The sequence below is a fragment of the Polistes fuscatus genome, unplaced genomic scaffold (genome assembly GCF_010416935.1).
Source record: "Polistes fuscatus isolate 324 unplaced genomic scaffold, CU_Pfus_HIC Scaffold5, whole genome shotgun sequence".
NCBI lineage: Eukaryota > Metazoa > Arthropoda > Insecta > Hymenoptera > Vespidae > Polistes > Polistes fuscatus.
Window position 1 is genome coordinate 5,934,281 of NW_025113129.1, and position 22,003 is coordinate 5,956,283.

The 22,003-nt window shown below is 34.8% G+C and overlaps 1 protein-coding gene across 9 annotated transcripts in view; it reads right to left on the bottom strand.

Moving 5' to 3' along the window:
- The window catches only part of LOC122522451 (dachshund homolog 2), a 213,124-nt gene that overhangs the window by 113,976 nt on the left and 77,145 nt on the right, over positions 1 to 22,003 (bottom strand). For 6 of the 9 annotated variants that reach the window (XR_006305059.1, XM_043643602.1, XM_043643596.1 and 3 more), the window contains one exon: positions 9,642 to 9,790. Coding sequence is in view for 8 of the 9 variants with exons in the window: in XM_043643602.1 (XP_043499537.1) it covers positions 9,642 to 9,790 (149 nt within the window). In the remaining variant the exon portion in view is untranslated. The remainder of the gene's footprint in view (positions 1 to 9,641; positions 9,791 to 22,003) is intronic. The other 3 variants (XM_043643594.1, XM_043643597.1, XM_043643600.1) reach the window with 1 other exon arrangement.

Consider the following 22,003-nt stretch of genomic DNA (forward strand, 5'->3'; position numbering starts at 1 on the left):
TCCACTCGCAACATCGCTTAATCCGGTGCATAAACATTGCATTGTATTTCGCAAAGGGATGCGCCTATTATATCATATTTTGTTATTAATATCTTCTGACTGGATGAATCTGGGAGCACCGATACACATAGTAAAAAAAAGAAAGAGAGAGAGAGCAACAGAACCGTAGAAACGAACCTATACCGGTTTTCTATATCGTACAATGCCCAGATGATTTTTATGTTATCCTTCGTCTCATAAAAAGAAATAGAATAGAAAAAGAAATAAGAGAAAAAGAAAATAAAAGTAGTATATCGATATCGAGAACTAGAGCAAATTTCCAAATTTTAAATGGTAAAGAATTTTTAAATATCAAATTTATTTATACGCTATAGATATATGTATACATGTAAAGAATTATGGACTTATACAACACCACAAAATTACATTCACACATATACGCGCACATTGTAGAAACGTTTACGAAGATATTTTACGACAGTAAGCGGGTTTATATCGTCTGATGCACCATATGAGCCCAACTGTTGAGCGATTTAGAAACAACGTCTATCAAATTTTCATTCTTCCTCGTATTAAATATTCGTTTCAATTGTACGACTTGTTATTCATGTTTTACATGTTTCTCGATACTTAAAAAAAGAAAGAGAAAAAAAAAAGAATGAACAAATATAAAATAAGCCATTGACTGTCATTTTATGGAACAGTCATAACTGAAATGCGTTAGTAGCATTAAATTAAATGCAGACGATAGTATGCATTCTGAATTCGAGTTCAACGTTGTGTTATTCCCTTCGTTCTTCTCGCCTTTCTCGACATCAGAAAATAAGTAACGACGATGAGGTATGAGAACGTAGCAGGTGGGTTTCAGTGCATTCGAGCGAAATTAACGTGCAGGTCTGTGCACAACACTTCAAAAGAGAACAGAATTCTATATCCACGATGTATAGTGTGTTTCATTTACTAACCACAAAGATTTATTTTTTTTTATTTCCATCTTAATACTCGTATCGGAACAATAAAAAAAAAATAGAAAACAACCACAAGAAAAGTTGTACGCAGATCTGATCAAATAAATAAATAAATAAACAAATAAATGCATTCGAAATAAAATCTAAAGAACAATTAAAAAAGAGTACCGAAGTGTCGCTTTTCATTAGCCTCGTACAATTAACATTTCTTTTTTTATTTTCTACCGTTCACCCTTCGCTGCAACAACCCATTCCTCCTCCTCCTCCTCCTCCTCCTCCTCATCTCTTTCCACGCGTCCCGTCCCTTTCGCGGAACAGGGAAAGAAAAAGAGAGGGGTAAAAAATACAAAATAAAATGAAAGAAAATATAGGGAAAAATAAAAGCTCGGCGAAATAGAAAAAAAAAAAGAAAAAAAAACAACAACACAAAACAGAAAATAAAAATGGCCCGTACCAAGGCAGAAAGGCAAACCAGCCACTCTTTTCCTCTTTCCTCCGTTTGCTTGCCTGCTTGCTTGCTTGCTTGCTAGCTTGGTTGCTCGTTTGTTGGTCACGAGGAACCCTGCGCGAATTACAAAAATATTCCCGGCGCGGACAAAGCGGTCGGGCTCGTTGATTCGCGAGTTAATTGAGCGGCGCGGCACACGGCGGCCCGCTAACGAGTAAATTGTTGACTACCTACCACCAACTAACACCAACACCAACACCAACACCCTCCCCTCTCTCTCTCTCTCTCTCTCTCTCTCTCTCTCTCTTACTCTCTTTCACTCTCTCTCACTCTAACTGTGAACACCACACGACATACAATCAACCACCATCGTCGCCGAACATCATTCGTCGACTACTACCACCCATTCTCGCGATATTCCCCACTTATTTTTCTTTTTTCGTTACCTCGATTAACTCTTAGCTTTCCCCCATTCCTCATACCCCCATACCATTGCTACTACTACTCCATGCAATCCCAGGAAATTGCTATGGTCCTTCATTTTCTTGCCTGTCGATTCATCTTTTTTTTTTTCTATATTCCCTGCACATTTTATTTATTTATTTATTTATTCTTTTACGCGCGTTTTTTTTTTTTTTTTTTTTTTTTTTTTTAATAGGATCGTTTCGAAGATCTACACCGTCGCGCTTGATTGTTGATGATTTCACAGATTTTACTGATTTTACGATAGATTTTTTTCCCAATGAAGAGGAAATAGAAGTAAAAAGGGAACGAAAATATAAGATCGATAGAGAAAAAAAAATTACGAATAAAATAAAGAATTTGTGGTTTCTAATCGCGCGTAGAAAAAGAAGATTGTAGGTATATATTTAGTATGGTTGCGAGGAGAGACGTGTGTCGTAATTAAGTCGTACTAAAATTCCCTTCGTGAGCTTTGAAAGACGGCGCAGATTTTATGGCAGCCCTCGCAGCTTCGTACACACGTTCGCATATACACACGCTGATTCTCCCTGTCTCTCTCTCTCTCTCTCTCTATCTCTTTCTCTCTTACTATCTATCCATCTCTTACTTTCTTACCGGACATCTTTAAACGTATCCGTGTAGTACCCTATGTGCTCTTTTATGTTCAAGCAGGAGCCGCAATGGGTCGCGCATCTTCTTCCTAACATGTTCGTCACGCACACCACGGACAACGTGCTTTGCATGATTACGATGACAGCTACTCGACGAAATACGAGAATTATGTATTTATTCACCATTTTTCTTTTCTTCTGCTTTTTTTTTTTTACTAGAGTTGATGATCGATCATTTCTCTAATTATCATCAATCTAATCTACGAAAAAGAAACTGAACTACTTGTCAAATCATCATTTTAATGCATCGATATCATTTTCTCACAATCAGTTGTGTAGTCACCGTTCGACCGATCGATCGATCATTTCCTTCTATTGAAATAAAAATCGAATCGAAAAATTTTAAAAATCTTTCCAATTTAGCGACACACATTTTCATATTTGTTTATTTCGCGGAGAATAATTTGCGTCAAATCAAATATTTTCTTTTTCTTTTTTTTTGTTACTCTCCGAGTGATCGGCAAAATTGGTGGCAAAAATGAAAATGAAAATAAAAAGAAAGAAATAAAGACACCGAGATAGTAGGATTCTCTCTCTCTCGAGGTGCACTTGATTTACGGGCACGCGTTGCGGTAAAGCCGTAACTCTGTTACCAAAATGAAGAGGTTTAACAACACGCTCTCGTTTCTCTACGAACGATCGCACCTTCTTCTTCTTCTTCTTCTTCTTCTTTTACTTCTTTCACTTCTTGGTTTTTTATTCTTCCTCTCTTCTTCTTGTTTCCTCTCGTAAAAAACAATCAAGCCGGACGCATCTAACGCAGAAGCGCGATCATTAAAGACAAACCTTTTGCGCAGGTATTTCTTCGCATCGTCCGATACCAATCTCGAGGCGTGTCTACTTGTAAAAAAAAAAGGAATTAAATTTTTGGAATTTTTAATAAAGCACTGAAAATTCATTTTACATCTACAAAGAAAATTAAATCTCTCTAATCAACAAATCTTTCTATTTTTTATTTGTACGATCAATGAAATATAATAGCGCAAACTCTTGTCTGAAATGTATTCCTACCTAAGACTAACTTATACCTCATATTTATTAACAACATTGTACGAACAATAAAGAAAAAATTAAATAAAAGTACTAACTTTTTGTTGAATATAAATTTAATCTGATCTCGCACATTAGAACAATGTCTCTATCATTCTCTCTGAATTTCACTCTCCACGACATTATTAGCAATTTTCGTTTCGTTTCGTTACTAACATTAAAGCAAAAACCAAATAAAAGTACACAAATTTTTGTTGCATATAAAATTTGATCTGGTCTCATACTTTAGAACAATATCTCTATCATTCTCTTGGAGTCTCTCTTTGCGCGACATTATCGGCAGTTTTCGTTCCGCGGATTATTCCGCTTTCGCATCAAATCACCGAGCCGGTTTCGGTTTCGTCCCTCGGCACGCACGCGGTGTATAATTTCCGACCGCAGGGTGAAAATTCCACGTGCGGCCCTCAGTGGTTCTCGAAGCTTGCCTTTCTCTCTCTCTCTCTCTCTCTCTCTCTCACACACACACTCTCTCTTTCTCTTTCTCATTCTCTCTGTTCTCTGGTATACACCTTCGCTATATCCGGAATCGCATCTCCTTTAATTCGCGGCTACGATAAGAACCCTTAACGAGTAAAAGAGAAAGAGAAATAGAACGGGGTAGAGGATGATCCATCCTTTCTCTCACGAAGTAAAAGGTATCCACCACGTTTCCCCAATTTGTTAATTACTTCGCGGATACCTGACCGTCTTTCAACCACAATTCCGTAACTTCGACACGCACGTGCGTATTTTCCTCACTTAATTCATCTCGCAGACCGTATTAACATCTAAAATCCTCAGCAATTTTACATCAAATTCTTCCAATTATGAATAATTAGAATAAGAACTTTACATCGCAGAAAAAAAATAGAGAAAGAGAGAGAGAGAAATAAAATTAAATAATCCTTACAAAATTTATATAAACATCTCTATCGAATTTGATAATAATTAATCTTCATTTTTAAATTGGATCTATTTACACATGGTCAACAAAAAGTAGAGTAAAAAATGGTTCCAAATAATTTACAAGAATCATCAACCTATATATATGCGTGTGTTTATATGTATGTGTATTCGTTTAAACGATATAACATATTTAATGGTACGAAATAGCGAGGAAAAACAGGTAATACGTATGCGTGTATATGTGTACGCGTGTGTCTGTTCGTATACGAGAAAGAGGCGGGTAAAATTTTTGTACGTTCGTCGTATCCTATCACAGTAACAGCAACAGCAACAGCAGCAGCAACATTGAAGCAGCAGTAGCAGTAGCAGTAGCAGTAACAGCAACAGCAAAAGCAACAGCACGCGTGATCGTGTCTCGTGAAAACTCTCGTGGCGCGTAAAGAGCTTTCAGGTCGGACCGACAAATGATATTGAAGCGATGTCGGCCGACTATTAGCCGGGTTTTATTGGTACACGAGCCGTGCACGTTGCCCGACCTACGACCGCCAACGGTTAATCAATGCTTTTATGAGCATTCGCTGACGGTAGTCGTATATTTCATGTGTGTTAGTTACAATCGGTGTGAACAACTAACACACACACACACACATCTATATCTTCTATATTTAAACGTATACGCGTGTAACTACGAATATATATATATATCTCTTTCTCTAACAAAGTTTAGGTGAAAATTAAAAACCCTTAAATCTACCTCCGACATATTTTACCTACAAATGCATTAAAATATAGATAAATAATATATACATCTGATTAAAATTAATATCAACCATTATTTCTTACGCTATTTTTATATAATATTATAATAGGATTTCAGTTTTTTTCTCGATAAGACAGAGTATTATTTGGAAATAAAAATAAAATAAAAATAAAATACACAGGGGGAGGGGAGATCCAAATAAAAATGATTATTAACCATTATTTAATACAACTTTGTATATGATAATTAAATTTCACTTTTTTCATATGACATAAAAACTCTTCAAATTATCTCCAATATAATATTTCAAGTTTACACATAAGGATAAATATCATATACGTCAAATCTAAATTAACTCCAATCATATTATTTAACACAATTTTATATATAATAATTAAACTCCCTTATTTTTTTCTCTTCTGATCAGATAGAAGTTTAAAAAAAATGAAAAAATTTAAAAAGACAAAGTAAACTACAAAATGGTGATACTTAACAACGCACACACTTCCTGTATATTAATTGATTATCTACCCGTTTAAGAATAATCGACGGTGAACGGTGTTAAAAAAAGATAATAAAGAAAGTAAAGTAGTAGTCAACAACTATCTTTCGAAATTGCATAAAATTCAATGCTCAGCAACGTTAACGAGGACGATAAAGATACATCTTCGAGTCACGTTATCCGTCTTCTTCTTCTTCTTCTTCTTTTTGACGATTCACCTGCTCTCACGCGTACTTATCGTCGAGCTCATTATCGTTTTCTTACGCGTTACTCTCTTTACAAGACGATGATCGTTCTACTTCGACTACTCTTTTTTCTATCTTTTTCTCTCTCTTCCTTTCTTTACCCTTACCACCAACAATAAGTAACGCAACCTTTAAACGTAAAGCCTTGGTATTACAGCAGGCTATTTTCTTCTTTGAAAATCGTCATTCGACTAAAGAAATTGCATCCTAGTCTCGCGTTTTCAATCGCGTTTCAGGTTATTTAATAATATTTATAAACTTTACCGACCATCGCCAACTTATATATTAGCTATCCTTTTTTTTATATCAACCTCTAGACCCCCTCCCGTTTATCTCCCCCTATACCACCACCACCACCACCACCCCTTTCTACTCGACGCAACGAACACGCGCAGATGGCCGGATAATTTGCTTAGTTTACGCTTTAATATGTAACTCGGTATGCATTACCCGGTGTAATGCGAATTACGCGAGGAGGCCAATTTGATTAATGATATTTCAGTAACCGGCGGGCGCTAAATAATTAACCGGAACTTCCCGGCACGTATACCGGAGCCGATATATCGGACTCGAAGAGTCCTATCGGCTTCCGTTCCTTCCTCGTTTGTTCGAGCACCATCGATAATTCCATACGCAAAGAGAGAGAAGGAGTGAAAATAAAAAATATATTTATAATAATAATATTAATATTAAATAAGAAAATAAAATAATGATATTAAAAGTGTATGTCAATATTTATGAGGAAATAATTATTGTAATAAGAAGAAAGAGAGAAAGATAAAAGATATTACTGAATATTACTCGAATGTAAAATTTGAGAGGGTTGTTTGTAATATTTTCTAGGGGTTGAAAAGGTTCTCATGGACACGCGGCTTTGGCCAAACATATCCCTTCTTATCGTTCTCTTTCTCTCTCTCTCTCTCTTTCTTTCGTCCTTTCTTTCTATCTATCTGTCTCGCTCTCTCCTTTCTCTCTCTCTCTCTTTCTCACTCTTGCCACCCTCGTAATACCGAACGTTGGTCCTGGCCAGGAGCTATTTATTTTTCTCATCGCTTTTAATTTCGTCGAGACAACATAGATGCGTATCGTCGAGCAACATCGACAGAACGATATATGTATATAGTATATATAATAGACGAGCATTTGTGACGGCCATTGTGCGGGCCGTTCACCGAATGGATGTTACGCTCCTGGTATATCGGGATCGGATCTCGCTTGTTGAGTTTATTAATTGCGTTATGGGAAGTGCTGCTCGCACGGCAAGCGAAATTGAAAAAAATTGCAATCCCCGATACCGTACACGATCCACTCGTCCCCTCTCTCTCTCTTTCTCTCTCTCTCTCACTCACTCTCTTTGTACCTATCTATCTATCTATCTATCTATCTATCTATCTATCTATCTATCTATATATCTATCTCTATTTCACTGTTGTAACCCACGTACCTATCACGATGACCCATCGCTTTTCTGGGTCGACTTTACACCTTCAAATCTCGTCACAGAACATTTTCGACAACTAAAATTTCACGAAGTCTCTCTATCTCTCTCTCTCTCTCTCTCTCTCTCTCTATGATCTCACTTTTAATCATTACATCGATTCAAAGATATTTAATAAGATAATTCTCATTATTTGATCTTCAGAGATCAAACATTAGGGTTTACTACAAAATAGTCGATATTTTCTAGCGATAAAAATTCTAAAACAATTCGAATAAATCTAAACATTAAGATTATAAGTATTGTAGTTTAATTATGTTAGATGAATTTCTTTAACAGATTAGAAGTTTAGTTAAGTTAAGTAATCGAATGTAATTGTACGAAAGGAAGGAAAGATCGGCTAGTTCGACGAATGAAATGATCGTTAGGTATGAAGGTACGATGGGTGGTTCCAATCGTAAAACAATTATACAATTACCGCACGGCCGTAATTAATTGTCGGCCGTTTCAACGTTTACCCCGACGAGCTTGGTTGGCTGGAGGCACGGACCGCGAACGCCGCAGCATTAATTCATTAACGTTGCCCCGTGAAACGTATTTGCTCGTAAAATTGGTCGACGGGCATGTTCACGATTATTTGCTTAAACAATTTCCGAACTGCGTTCGCCTATCGGCATGTAGCTACATACGTACCTACCCAGGTAAATGTATGTGTATGTATATCTGTATGTGTATACGTATGCGGGGGGGGGCTGTAGGTATATGTAGATAGGTTTAGGTGTATGCTGCTTGCCAACCAAGTTTAACGATTCTCTCCGTAATGTTAGAATAGATGTCGTCCTGGCTCTTCCTCTCTTCATACCAAGGATACATAAACCGAAACGTAACTTCCGATTAATTTCTCAATTTCTCTCAATTTAACATCGCATACGTGAAACAGGATTAACACCCAAACGAATCTATCTAATTTATATCGAATATTGTATAATGCGAGATCGATTCTATGATTTATATTATTTTCATCCGCGGTTTATACTCAAAATTATGTTTTATATTTTTGATATTGCGAGAAGAAAATATTATTAACCCTTCTATATGATCTAAATGATCTTTGAAAAAGAAGGTTTTTCTATTTAAAATTGTATATTATAAATGTTATTTGTTGAAAATAATTAATGTCCGAATAGCCAGCATATTGGAACTTATGAATTTCTCAATTATACTTATGTTAGTAATTATCCAAACTAAAAAAAAAATTGTCGAGAATCGCACTTAGAAAGGATATTAGGTAGGTACACAGCTGTGTAGAGTAGGTATAATATCAGTAGCGGTATTCCGATATATCGGCGAGCGCGTCCGCCGTCACCGCAGGCCGCAACACGAGGCTGCAGTTGCAGTTAATTTGCTCACTCCAAGTGTGTTTGATTCCCCTAATTAATTGATCGCTAGGGGTCACCGTTGGACCGCCGTGTACACGGATGGCAGTAATCAAGTGTGTACCCCTTGCAACCCAGAGTTACTTGCGTTTACGCGTACGCAAAGCGCACTTTACTTGTCCGTTTATGATCAGAACCACCAATCCTAAGTAACTTCCTCAAGTATGATCTACACCCGAATTATCTAATGAGAATCATAAATTAGCTTATTAACATATGAATATAATTATAATATTGGAAACATTGAAACACGATTGCATTAACTTGTTACGTTAATGTGTCCTTTGTTTAAAATAAATTATATATATGACCCACGACCCATTCATTTGCCTAATCGATTAACGATATTAAACGAAAAGAAGAGAAAATTAATAAAGTAATATATATGGATGAATTAATAAGTTTTGAACTTAACATAGAAATGACATAGGTTAAGCCTAATCATTAAGAAAAGTTATTTAAAATATTAAGATTTAAACATTTTGACAATAAAATGTATAATAATTCTAAAATTGGGATTAATCGATTTGACAAATGAATAGCTCGCGATAACACCTACATTCTTAAAAAAAAGTATAAGTATATATATTATACAAATAACGAAGAGTCTGAAAATATTCCTCAAGATCTCATTAACGTGAACAAAAAGAAGTCGTGTCTTAAAAGGAATAAAAAAAAAGAAATAATAAGAGATGTAAGGCTTTAAATAGGCCTATTAAAGTCTTCCTCAAAGGAAGGAGTTAAATATATAGATAGATGCTTAAATAGAAGCTTACCTAGATGTCCGTTTTCATAGTAATCGCCGTTGTCCATCCTGTGTTTCTTCAAGGAATGCTGTGGATGATGACCAGCAGCCGCTGCTAGGTGACTCGCTGCGAGGCTCAAACCAACGGAAGCTCTCTTTGGGGGTCTTCCTGGCCTGGAGCTGTACAGTGGTAGAGAGTTACTGTGGTTAGAGACACCTGTTTTCGAGGTAACATTCTTACCCCGACTGTCGCATTCGAACGACTCGTATACGATCGTCTTCTATTCAAATGTGTGTATATATACAAAACAGAGACACCGAGCAACTTTACGACGCATGAATTGTTTATTATATATTTCATAAAAAAAGGACAAACAATGTCATCGCGAATAGAAATACAAAACATATACGTATTTTATTCAATGAGTGTTTTTCTTCTTTTGTTTTTTTACGAATCGTGTATTTAAACATTGTACGTTTTTATAATTTGTTAAATATTTTTATTAAATATCTCTCCGATTTGTTTATACACAGATTATGGATATCTAATAATAAGTCGTGAATTCATCCAAGAAAATCTTATATTTAGTTTTATTCGAAGAAATACAATGAAATAATATAATAATCAATAAATTGTGATATTTCATGTAGAAAAGTGAGATTTTAACGATGATTTTCCGGCTGAGTTCACTGGGTTATTTTTATTTTTTCTGAACATCAAAATTTTTGACCGACCCCTCCGTTCGGAGATTACTTCGAGTTTAAAGAATGGAAACGATAGAAATAAAGCAGGAAGAGAGTAAAGAAAATAGAAAAAGAAAAGAAAAGGAAGAGGGGTTGAGGGTGTGGGAAGAGAATAGAAACAGAAAAATTCTCTTCGAATGGACTGTTGCGCAGATCCATCAAAGAAACACACTCGGGACCTTGTGTTTTCAACCGAAAAAGATTCGAAAAAGTTAGCCGCTAATCTACAAGTAGATGATATCGTGTGAACGTTTCGAGAGCGCAAGCTTTTACGTGACTAAGGGAAAATGAAAAGTCATTAGGACGAACTACGAAAGAATTAACTATCCTACACAAAATTTCTCTCTTTCTATTCCAATTGATTTTTGGGAACTAATTCGAGCGTAAATTACAAAATATATAAATGTCTGTAATATGATTAATAATTTGTATTAATTATTCTAAATATCTTACGTTGTTTATATTAATATAAAAAAAAATAATAGTTTGTTTAACGTGGCAATATTAAAATAATATAACCTAAAAATTAATTAATTTAATAAGAAACAATACGCAAGATTTATTTACTTGTTCCTCAATTTCAATCTTTCCCATAAAATTTAAAAAAGAAATATATATAAGTATATATTCTTCAGTCACCGCAAGATATAAAAGCCATGAGAATGGTCGAAAGATTCATCGAGAGAGGTTGAGAGTAGAAAGGAAGAAAAAATATATATATATATAAAAGAATCTCTTTTCTTGAAACAATCTATACGTTCGTGATGGCGATGGTGATAGCGATGGTGATGGTGATGGTGATGGTGGTGGTGGTTGGATGCCCCGTGCGGTTAGCAGGGACGTTCATTTTTCATAGGCGGCAGGCGCCAGAGAGTCAGACACACCACACGCGTTCAAAAGATATATCTACATACATACGTCCCAACAAAGTCTCCGTCTAACGTACACAAAACAAAACGCGATCTTTTGCTTTAGCGAGAAAATATCCTTAACTCGTTGCTGCTTACCCTATCCACTCTTCTCGTGAACCTTTCTTTGCTCTCGATATAGCACCTATGATGGGACGATGCATCGACTGGTTCTCAACTTCCTATTTTTTTTTCCCTCGCATTATATTCCTTTTGAATATCTTTCGCAATCTTTTTCTCTAAGTAATACAAAATTCAAAATCTATTTTGATATATTACAAATATGTTTATAAATTAAACTATATCTATAATATTTAATAAAACGAATATCTCGTGGTAAAAATAATCTAATCAATATCATTTTCTTGATTATACAGAAAAAAATTCATAATTAAAAAGAAATTCCAAATAAATATCGACGATTAGAAATATATGAGTTTGTACTATATCTATGACAAGTAATACACCAATCATTTTAAATAATAATCAAATATATCTTATTTTATTTTACTACAAAATAATTAATATGTTCATAGAAATAAAAAAAGAATATTAGAATGATTATATATATAAATAATAAAAAAGATATCGATAAGAGTTGAGAGTCGCTGTTTGGTAAGCGAGCAATCTCATAGTAGTCAAGACAGATTTGTAAATCTAATTTTTCATCCCGTCTTTCTGCCAGCCCTCTCACTTTGCCCAGAGTCTTCCTCATCCTCCCTATCTCTTTCTCTTTACCCTACACACACACACTCACACACACACATACATGAACACAGGCACAGGGACAAACGCACGCACGTACACTCGTACATGTGGACATACAGCATACACTCTTTTGCACTCACTCGCTCATTCGCTCTCCTCCTCCTCCTCCTCTTTCTCCCCCACCCCCTTCTACAGTTATTCTTCTTCTTCTTCTTCTTCTCCGACGCCTCTCACGCACAAGATATCTCCAAACGATTCTCAGACGGCCGGTTTATACCGGCGTTGATCTCTTAAACCGCTTAGCTTCGAGTTACACCGAAAACAAGAACGCACTCTCGAACGCTTAGATCCGCATAATACGCACTTGTTTGCGTATAAACCGACGAAACCAGAAAATCCTCGGAAAGAACCAAACGTTAACCCTTTTTGTATTTTTTTACTTCTATTTTTTTTTTCATTTATCTTCATTCTTTTCGTTTTATCTATCCACTATCACAAGCAACTATTTTTTTATTTGCAATATCGACAGGTAAGACGACAGGTACAACTTAGAAGACTTCAAAGTATATCGGTTCTTTTTATTTTTTCACGGTATACGATATCCACTAGTTTTTTCTATTCATTTGTTTCTTTTTTGTTTGTTTTAATATCTAAACTCGTTCCTTTTTCTTTGTTCTTTTTCTTCTAAAGAAAAATTAACATCTCTGTCAATATATTTTCTGTATTTACAATTAGATAAATCTATTCTTTTATTTATTTACGTTAATTCGTATCAATCGTTTGATTTTGAAAGAATTTATATTGCAAGATTGTTAAAAAAATAAAAATCGTTAGCAAAGTAGTTGTCGCAACGCAACACTCGACGTGCGTTTTCTAATCTGAGCAATTTGAAATCGAAAAGAGAATTGTATTATAAATAGAACCGATCGGCTATCTGCAACGCGGAACGAAAACACGCTTTCTCTCTCTCTACCGACTCTAATAACTATCTTGGATAGAGAACTCCCAGTATATTTTCACCATAAATTACATTTCCGTTCGTATTGCTGTCAACGGTTCTGCCTGAAGAAATTCGAGATTCGAGAGAAGCTTGGGTGTTGTAATTATTAGAAACAACGTTTCGCTATATGACACTATATTTTGAATTTCTTTTTAAAAAAGAAAATAGAAGAGGAAAAAAAATTAAAAGGACAAAAATATTCATAAAAGTATGTAAAAATAATTATTTCGAAACAGGTGCGCGTGTTAACGAAAGATGAATATCAAATGGTATATAAACTATACTTACTCCGAATGTTACACATGTAGCAATTACAGTGATCATTAAAATGCGTGTATCATTGAAAGAAATAATATTGTCCACTTTGAAATACGCGTAACATTAGAGTTGTCGTTGAAAGAAAGAAGCGAGCAAAAGTAAGCGAATGGAAATTGTAATTACGCGGACGATTCGTACCTTGAAAACAAACTGCGGATCGGTAGATCTAAGAAGTATCATCGTTCGTTCGATCGTTGGTTCGTTCGTTGGTTCGTTCGTTGGTTCGTTCGTTCGTTCGTTCGTTCGATCGAGAATCGTGATTAGATTCGTCGGTTACGATCTTGTAAGCGGCGTTTCTCGCGCCGAATCGCGTGTGGGATTTGCGTTGATCAGAGGCCAGGTGCTCTCTACTCAACAACCAACCAGGCCCTCCTTTCGATTCGATCGAGCTTCTCCGCCTTAATGATCCTTGCTACTACGATCTCCAAGAGCAGACGTTTCGAAAGAGCTGCCGGACGATATACCTTATATCTATGTTTGTGCTATATATATACGTGTGTATGTTTCTATCTATGTAAGTGTATGTGTGTTGCTATGTGTCTGAGAAAGAGGGAGAATTATAAGGCTTTTATAGACGACTGGGCGTGCAACGATCCATCGACTTCGTTAGATCGTCGCACCTTTCCGAACATTCTAACATGATTCCATACACGAAATATTATTTTCATTTACATAGGTCGATGACTTATTCTACTTGCTAAATTTCTAAATAAGTGCATTAGAAATTTTGTTTTTTCTTTTCGTCGTTAAAGTTTGTACCTTTTTTTTAGTTATTTTACGCGCTTAATTATTTTATTTGACTTTATTTTATTTACCATTTTAATATCTACAATTTTGTATAATTTGCAAATTACAAGAATATTTACAAGAATAATTTTTTTATTTTATATATCACAATCCATTATTAATTTTAAAATGATATATAAAATAAAAAATATACAATATTGTGTACGTAAGAGTTGAATAAGAAAAAAGGTAAGAAACTTTTACGACGATATTATAATTTATTTTTTACCTGAACAAATTTGTTTATTCAAATGCATTCTCTATTTCTTTCTACTTTTATTAATTTATATGTATATCGAGTTTAATGAGAAGAAACGTTGATAATAATGAACAAACCGTTATTATTAGCATGTAAAGCATTGTCAGAAGAAAATAATAGTTCATCATAAAGCTTAAAACAATGCAATGAGAGGAAAGATAGAAACGAAATGAATCCTTCTCCTCCTCCTCCTCTTGCAATGTATGTATGGGCACACGATGGATCTCGTGAAGATCCGTGATCCGATATCTATCTCGATTCTTTTTAAGAGGATGCGCGCATTACGATTTACGACGTCCGCCTTAATTGTGTTAATTACTCCACGTTGCTTCCGTGGAAAGCTGCCTTTTCCCAAGATCGGAATTCGTGAGAGATTTTGGAAAGTTTTCTTTACAACACGCGCATATACTATTTTTACCTGTAGATACGATTTTACTGATAGTAAACTCAAAACAAATCGTCGATAATAAAAGCATAATTTTCAATTCAATTTCATATTTGTTTTACTAATTAACAAATAATATAAAATAAAATAATAAGTTGATAATAATCATATCTTATATTATAATAATTCTAATATATTTTAAATCATCTAGATATATACTAACGCACCGATATTTAATTAGATTTATTTTTGTTTTACAAATTTAACAAAAAAATAAAATAAAATGATAAATTATTAAAAATTATATTGTATTATGATAATTCTAATATCTTTAAAATCAAGTAGATCGATACTAACACATCATTATCTTCAATCTAATTTATTTTTATTTTACAAATTTAACAAAAAATAATAAACTACTGCTTTTTATGTCTACAACTCTAACAATAATTCAAATAAGAAATAAGAGATAAAGAAAAAACGTGGAAAAATAAAATGAAGAAAGTATTTCTATACGATAATTGCACTTAATTCAAACTTTTTTTTTCAAATAAGAAATAGAGTAGAGTAGAGTAGAGGAGAGAGAGAGAGAGAGAGAGAGAGATAGAGTTGGAGAGTAAAATCATGCGATCATAAATTGTCAATTTCGAAGTCAATTTGGTACGGGCTTACCAATCGGCTGCCGGTTAATTTCAAGGTGAATTGTGTCCAATATGGGTATATTATTAATGGCCCGACGAGGGATAGGGTGCAACGAGGAAGCGCGAGGAGGGTTGCAACCCCGTTTTCGCGCATTGCCTAAATCTATCGCTCGGGGCCGGCTCGATGCTCGCTTTGGCTACGATCTGCTTGTTACTTCGGTATTCGGCATTCCGGATTAAATGCTCTCTGATGTTGTTGCAGCGTATGACTCTCTCTCTCTCTCTCTCTCACTCTCACATTGACTCTCTCCCTCTTTGGAAACATATGCACATACGTATATTATCGTTGCATGTGCGAATGATATCCTTGGCCCCTTATCGAATCTCGGCATATCTTCTATCTTCTTCTATCTTGTATCTTTCAATTGGATTTCATCTAAATATATATGTTCTAATGTTTTCCTTTCATTTCTTTCATATTTAATATTCGGTCTATTTTTTTTATAATATTTAGTAACACCTTTCGTTTCTCTCTCTCTCTCTTTCTACCCAACGTTCTTTCTATTTCGTTAACTTCCGGATTTTTAAAAGTAAACATAGCACGTGACTTGAAAAAAATACGACACAAAGAAGCCTCTGTGTATAATCCGGGAGTGGACTACGCTATCTTTTAAATTACGACATCTTATCGCATCCGTTGCTACCGTATTTCGACTCTCCAAATAACAAAAATGTAAAAGAAAAAGAGAGAGAAAGAGAACTTTTAAGCATCTATGGGAAAATCATTCCTTGTGAGAAATATTTTTTTAAAAGTACGTGATTCCAACATCTTTCCTTCTAACAAAAAATAATAATAATAGTAATAATAGTAATAATAATACTAAAAAGCCCGTTGATGCACTATTTTTCCTCTTTCACGTTAATTGTTCCCTTTTTCGTGACTCTCTCATCCTTTCGAAAAGTTGAAAACGCCTAGAAGTGAGAAAGAAAAAGAGAAAGAGAGAGCGAGAAAGTTAGAAAGAGAGAGAGAGAGAGAGAAAAGCACCCTCGTATCGTAAAGCCTCGTCGCGTGCAATTCCCGTCATAACAACGACTTCAATTTTCGTCAAAAGTCTTTCGCCGTTATCGTCGTCACCGTCTCTCTCTCTCTCTCTCTCTCTTTCTCTCTTTCGTCTCTCTCTCTAACGTAGATTCGACCCTTCGATTTCCCGCTTTATAAACTCGATTGCTGCCTGAAATCCAAGAACGGAACGATATTTTCCAAATTATAAATTTTTACGAGGACCCACGAGCCTTTCCTTTTTTCTTTTTTTATTTTCTCCTACTCTCTACTTCTTTCTTCTACTTACTCGCTTTCTCTCTCTTTCTCTCTGCGTGCGTACGTTTTTTTTTGTTCCTTTTTTTTATTTTTAGCTTCATTCCCTACCACGCAGCAAGCACTTTCTTCCACTTCCAGCTTTGCTCGCCCTTCGCATCGCTGCAATCCTGTCAGTCGGATTGGATTTGTCCGATTTCACACCGTCGAGTGGAAAGGGAGATAAAAGAAAGGGGCGAGTTGTTCCACATCTCGCGAGCCCTTTTTTCGAGAATTCTCCATATCCTTTCTCTCTCCCTTTCTCTTTCTATCTTTCTACCGCGATTCTCCACTTCCCTCTTTTTAAATGGAAAAGGAAAAGAACAAAAAATTTGGAACATTTTATACTTTACGGATCGACAAATTCAACGAAATTATTACGTTCGTTATCTTTAGTACTTTAGCAATATTTCCCGGTCGACTACGTTTTTTCTCAATTACTATTCGATCAATTCCCCACATATATATAATACGTATATAGACTTATGAATGCGATTTAATAAAATAGAGAAGACATTACCTCGCTTTTTCAAACTTTAGAAAATTTCTTATAATTTTTATCGCAATTATAACAAATATTTCCCCCAAAAAATGTATTACTTATATCATTGTTATATATTATTATTATTATTATAAAATTACTATCGTGAAAATAAACGTCCGATATTATAATAAATAGGTTTAAAATTTTAAAAAAGGTGATTAAAAAAATAAATAGGAAAATTCAAAATGATATGAGATATATCAAAATGAAGAGTTTAAAGATAGAATGAGATATTTTTTGAAAATTTTTATGTGTCCCCGTTATTAGAAAGAAAAAGAAAAAGAGGTGGGGATGAATTCGAAGTAAAAGATGGAAGAAGAAGAAGAAGAAGAAGAGAAACTTCCCCTTGGCGATGCGCTGGTAAAGAAAGAGTATTTTCTAATAACCACAATGTAAAGCCGGGGGGGTTGCGTTACACAAAAGAAATCTTTTTCTCCACCGAGGGTTTAGACTTATCTTAGTAATATTGGATTAAAACTTCTACCTATCTCTCTTTTTCTCATTCTTTTTCTTCTTTGCAATATGTTATTTTTATTGCTCGTGGCTTTGCATAATACTCGTTGGGGTTCTCGCTACCCTTGCAACTCTCCCACCCCCAACAAAAGCATTCTCTCTCTTTCTAATGTGTTATTTTACTTCATCTCTTCTTTTTACTCTCTCGCGGGCTAATTTTAATTTTTATACCGGTACCGTGTTGGGGAACATTACGATTTCAGTACGGCTTACTTATTTATGTTCCGAACGAGCGCTACCATATCGGCCTTATTAGTTGAATTATCTAAATATTCGTAGAAAGAGAAAGAAAAAAAATAAAATAATCACGATACTGATATTACGATTGCATGAATAATTAATTTATTTTGTATTGTTTTTCTTTTCATTATTTCAATAAAATGATAATTTTGTAACTCTTGATTAGAATAATATCTATGAAAATATTCTTTTTTAAATATTCTAATAATAATAATATTATTAATAATATTATTTACAAGAGTATTGTTTTTATGGAAAGAGAAAAGAAGGAAGATAGAAATTCCAATTTCAGGAACCCTAGCGAAAGTGTAAAATATCTTTATTACTAACAGATAGGACACGCAATGTTGACCGTCCTAGCAAGTGAAGTGTGAGAAAGATTAACGCGAGCGTTTTTGATAAAAAAGAAAAGAAGAAAAAAAGATGATAGAAAATCTAATATAACTTGGTATCCCCTATTTTACGTCTACGTTTGATTTAATATGTGGTGAATCATCTAAGTCGTAAAATTTATGAATCATTCTATCTATGATAATATAATTAACATTACACAAAATTTTTCGAGATATTGAATTTAAATTAAAATTACAAAAAGAAAAAAAAAAGAAAAAAGGAAAAGACAGATTGAAATATCTTTTTCTCTCTTTCTCTCTTTCACACACTCTCTTTCTGACATTGTAAGAAAATGATAAGGATAGAGAAAGTGGAAGCAAAGCATCGGGGCAAATAATCGGAAGCGTGACGAGCCTTGAGGTAGATTTCTCAAAGCACGCGATACTACTTCGTAGTCCTAAGGAAGTAATACCCGATAATACCTGTATTTGCACGTGGCGTATCGGGCACGTAGCTACTCTCACGAGGTGCGTTACATCCGCGTAATCCAGCCAATCTCGAGGACGTGGCCTAGTCTTTGGAACGTGTAATCCTGCCAATTTGGACCGCGGATTATCCTGACTCGCGAACCTGACTACAGCTACGAAGAGGACGACTAAGAGAGTGTGTCGACTAAACAGACAGTTACCCCTACCTTACATTTTTATTTTTTTCAAATTACAACGGAATAAATGACAGAGAGAGAGAGAGATAGAGATAGAGAGAGAGAGAGAGAGAGAGAGAGAGAAAGATTGAAAATCAACGAACCCTCCGAAGATTTTGTTTTTCTCCAATTTCTTTCCGTTTTATTTTAATTTTTATTATTAGAAAACAATTTTTGTTTTTCATTCGCGTAATTTTATATTTACTAAAACAAAAAAGAGAGAGAGTAAAAATCAGCGAGTCCTTTGAATTCTGTTCCTCAAATTTCTTTATCATTTTATTAACTTTTATTATATCCAAATTTTTTTCATTCACATAATTTTTATCATTTATTTTAACTCTGAATCATATAATTTATTTTCTAAAGAAATAAATATTAATATGGTATGTAATTATGATGTTGGATCGATGTAACTGTTAAAAAAGAAAAATTGCTAGAAAATGACATAGCATAAATGAATAAAAAATAGGAAGTAAAGATTCTGTACAAAGAAAGACAGATGCAAATATGTATAATTATATATATTTTTCTTTTCTTCTTTTTATCTTTCTCTGTCCTTTTTACTCTTTCGTCAACAATTCTCAAAAGAATTCCTTCCAGTCGTGCGACTCTCGTAATCGTCGATCCGTAACAGGACAAGTTCGATCGGCTTGAAATTCGATTGGACCGCTCGTCGATCTCGATCCTCTTGGTACGTTCGATGATCCACCGCGACGGGTAGTCAAAGAGGATACACAGAGACCGTGTGGATAGTCAGTTCTCGCGAATCGTCTTGCCACGTTATATACCAAACACACACACACACACACACAAAAATATATAAACATATATAAACATATCTATATATATATATATACCAAGCTCGAATAAAATATATCGCCTCGTAAAGCGTTCGCGGCGGTGGTCAGCCATTCAAAAGTAAAAAAAATTAAAATAAAGAGAGAGAGAGAGAGAGAAAGAGAGAGAGAGAGTGTGTGTGTGTCGAGAAGAAAAGCAGTGTCTCTCATTTCAATATTTCTACGATAAATCCGTAGAACACCGGCTTTTTTACGACTCACGGTGGAATAAATAATAAAGGCGAGCCCTTTGAACATATCTTTCTCTCTCTTCCTCTCTCTCTCTTTCTCTTATTCTTTCTCACTCACTAACGTGACGTTCTAGTCCAGCTTTTACGAGCTACCATAGAGAGTGGTCCGAGTGTCGGATCGAAATAATAAGCGCGGGGTGGTCAAAAGAGAATATGCGAAGGTGGGGGTTGGTTGGTTGGTTGCCTGCTTGCTTCAAGGATACTCCTGGCTATATTCATCGCATAAACTCACGCCGACTTATGACCGAAACCTCGTAGTCACCCCCCTCGACGTTCTCATCCCTCTCCCTTTCTCTCTCTCTCTTTCCCTCTTAACTCCCCTCTAGCGTTAGTCAGGCAACTTTATTAAGTCATTAAATCGCGAAATCGTCCCCGACATTCGGCTTAACGCGAACAACGGGATCGGAAAAGAATACAAAAAAATAAAGAAAGAGAGAGAGAGAGAAAATAAAAATATACCCGTCCAACCGATCGTATGAATTTTTCTCAATTATTTATTATCTCAAATAATATTATCGCGTTTGATTATCAATCGTAATTAATAAGAATTTATTGAACCGATCAAACTTAAAAGCTATTGTTTGTCTTGCGAATTTCTCTTACGATTAAATAATATAATAATTAATATCGTAATTAAATTCATAGCTATAATTCAAGAGACAGAAGGAAAGCGATAAAGAAAAAGAGAGAGAGAGAGAAAGAGAAAGAGAGAAGGAAGAAATACCTAATTAAGGAATTATTTAGTTTTACAAAGGAGATCTCGAGAGATTCGATCAGACGTCGAGGGGTTTCACCGCAAACTCAACGTTTACAATAACGACAACAACGAGGAGGAAGTAGAAGAAGAAGAGGAAGAAAAATAAGAAGAGAGGAACAAGAAGAAGGCACATGAAGTTACTTGAACAAATTGTAATTAAATATCGAACATCTGCAATTATTCTCTTGCACCTGCACCACATCTTATCTTCTTTTTTACACAGACACATACACATACACATTTTTATGTATATTATCAATGTAAACGTATTGAAAAGTAAACAAAAAAGAATTGGTAAGAAATTTACATCCATATATGCTTATTATTTGCTTATACACATACACATATATACCTTTCGTAGGAAATTGAAATCAAAAATGATCGAGCGAAACTACTATAAACGTCGAGATTAGAATAAACTAACTTGTTATTTCTAATACGATCCTGTCGGAGGTACTTTCAGGATACATATATTATTTCTCTCGTTTTATCTAGAGTGGAAACGTTATTTATGACGACGTGGTTGGACACGAAAGAGAGAAAAAGAGAGAAAGAGAGTGAAAGAGAGAGAGGAGTTTGTGTGTTATGGACGAAGCCAATGAAAGATGAAAAGAGAAAGGAAGAGAGTAGTTGTATAGAGTAGAGTAGTATAGAGTAGAATAGAAGAGGAGGAGGAAGAGGAGGAGGAGGAGCGCGTGGACGTTGTCGGTTTGCGGTTGACCCGTGCCGGGCCGCACTCCGATACCTCTGCGGTCGCGACTATGCCGACACACCCGGGCTACTACAGCATCCGTAACAATGTCCATGATGGAAGAGGTCTATTGTAAGATACTGAAAGACCTATACCTAACAAGTATTTTTACCTTCTGACTTATCTTCTGTAATATTTTCTTCTACCTATCATCCTACAGTTATTCTATTTATATATTCATTTACGAGAACCTTGTAAAATTATTATTATATATCTAATGTATATACTATAAAGAAATAAATTAAATTTTATGAATGAAAAAAATGTCTAACGCATATTTTAATCTTTGGATTTGTATTGCTTATTATTTTCTATCTAACTATCATATACAATTTGTTTGTATTTGTATATTTAATTACGAG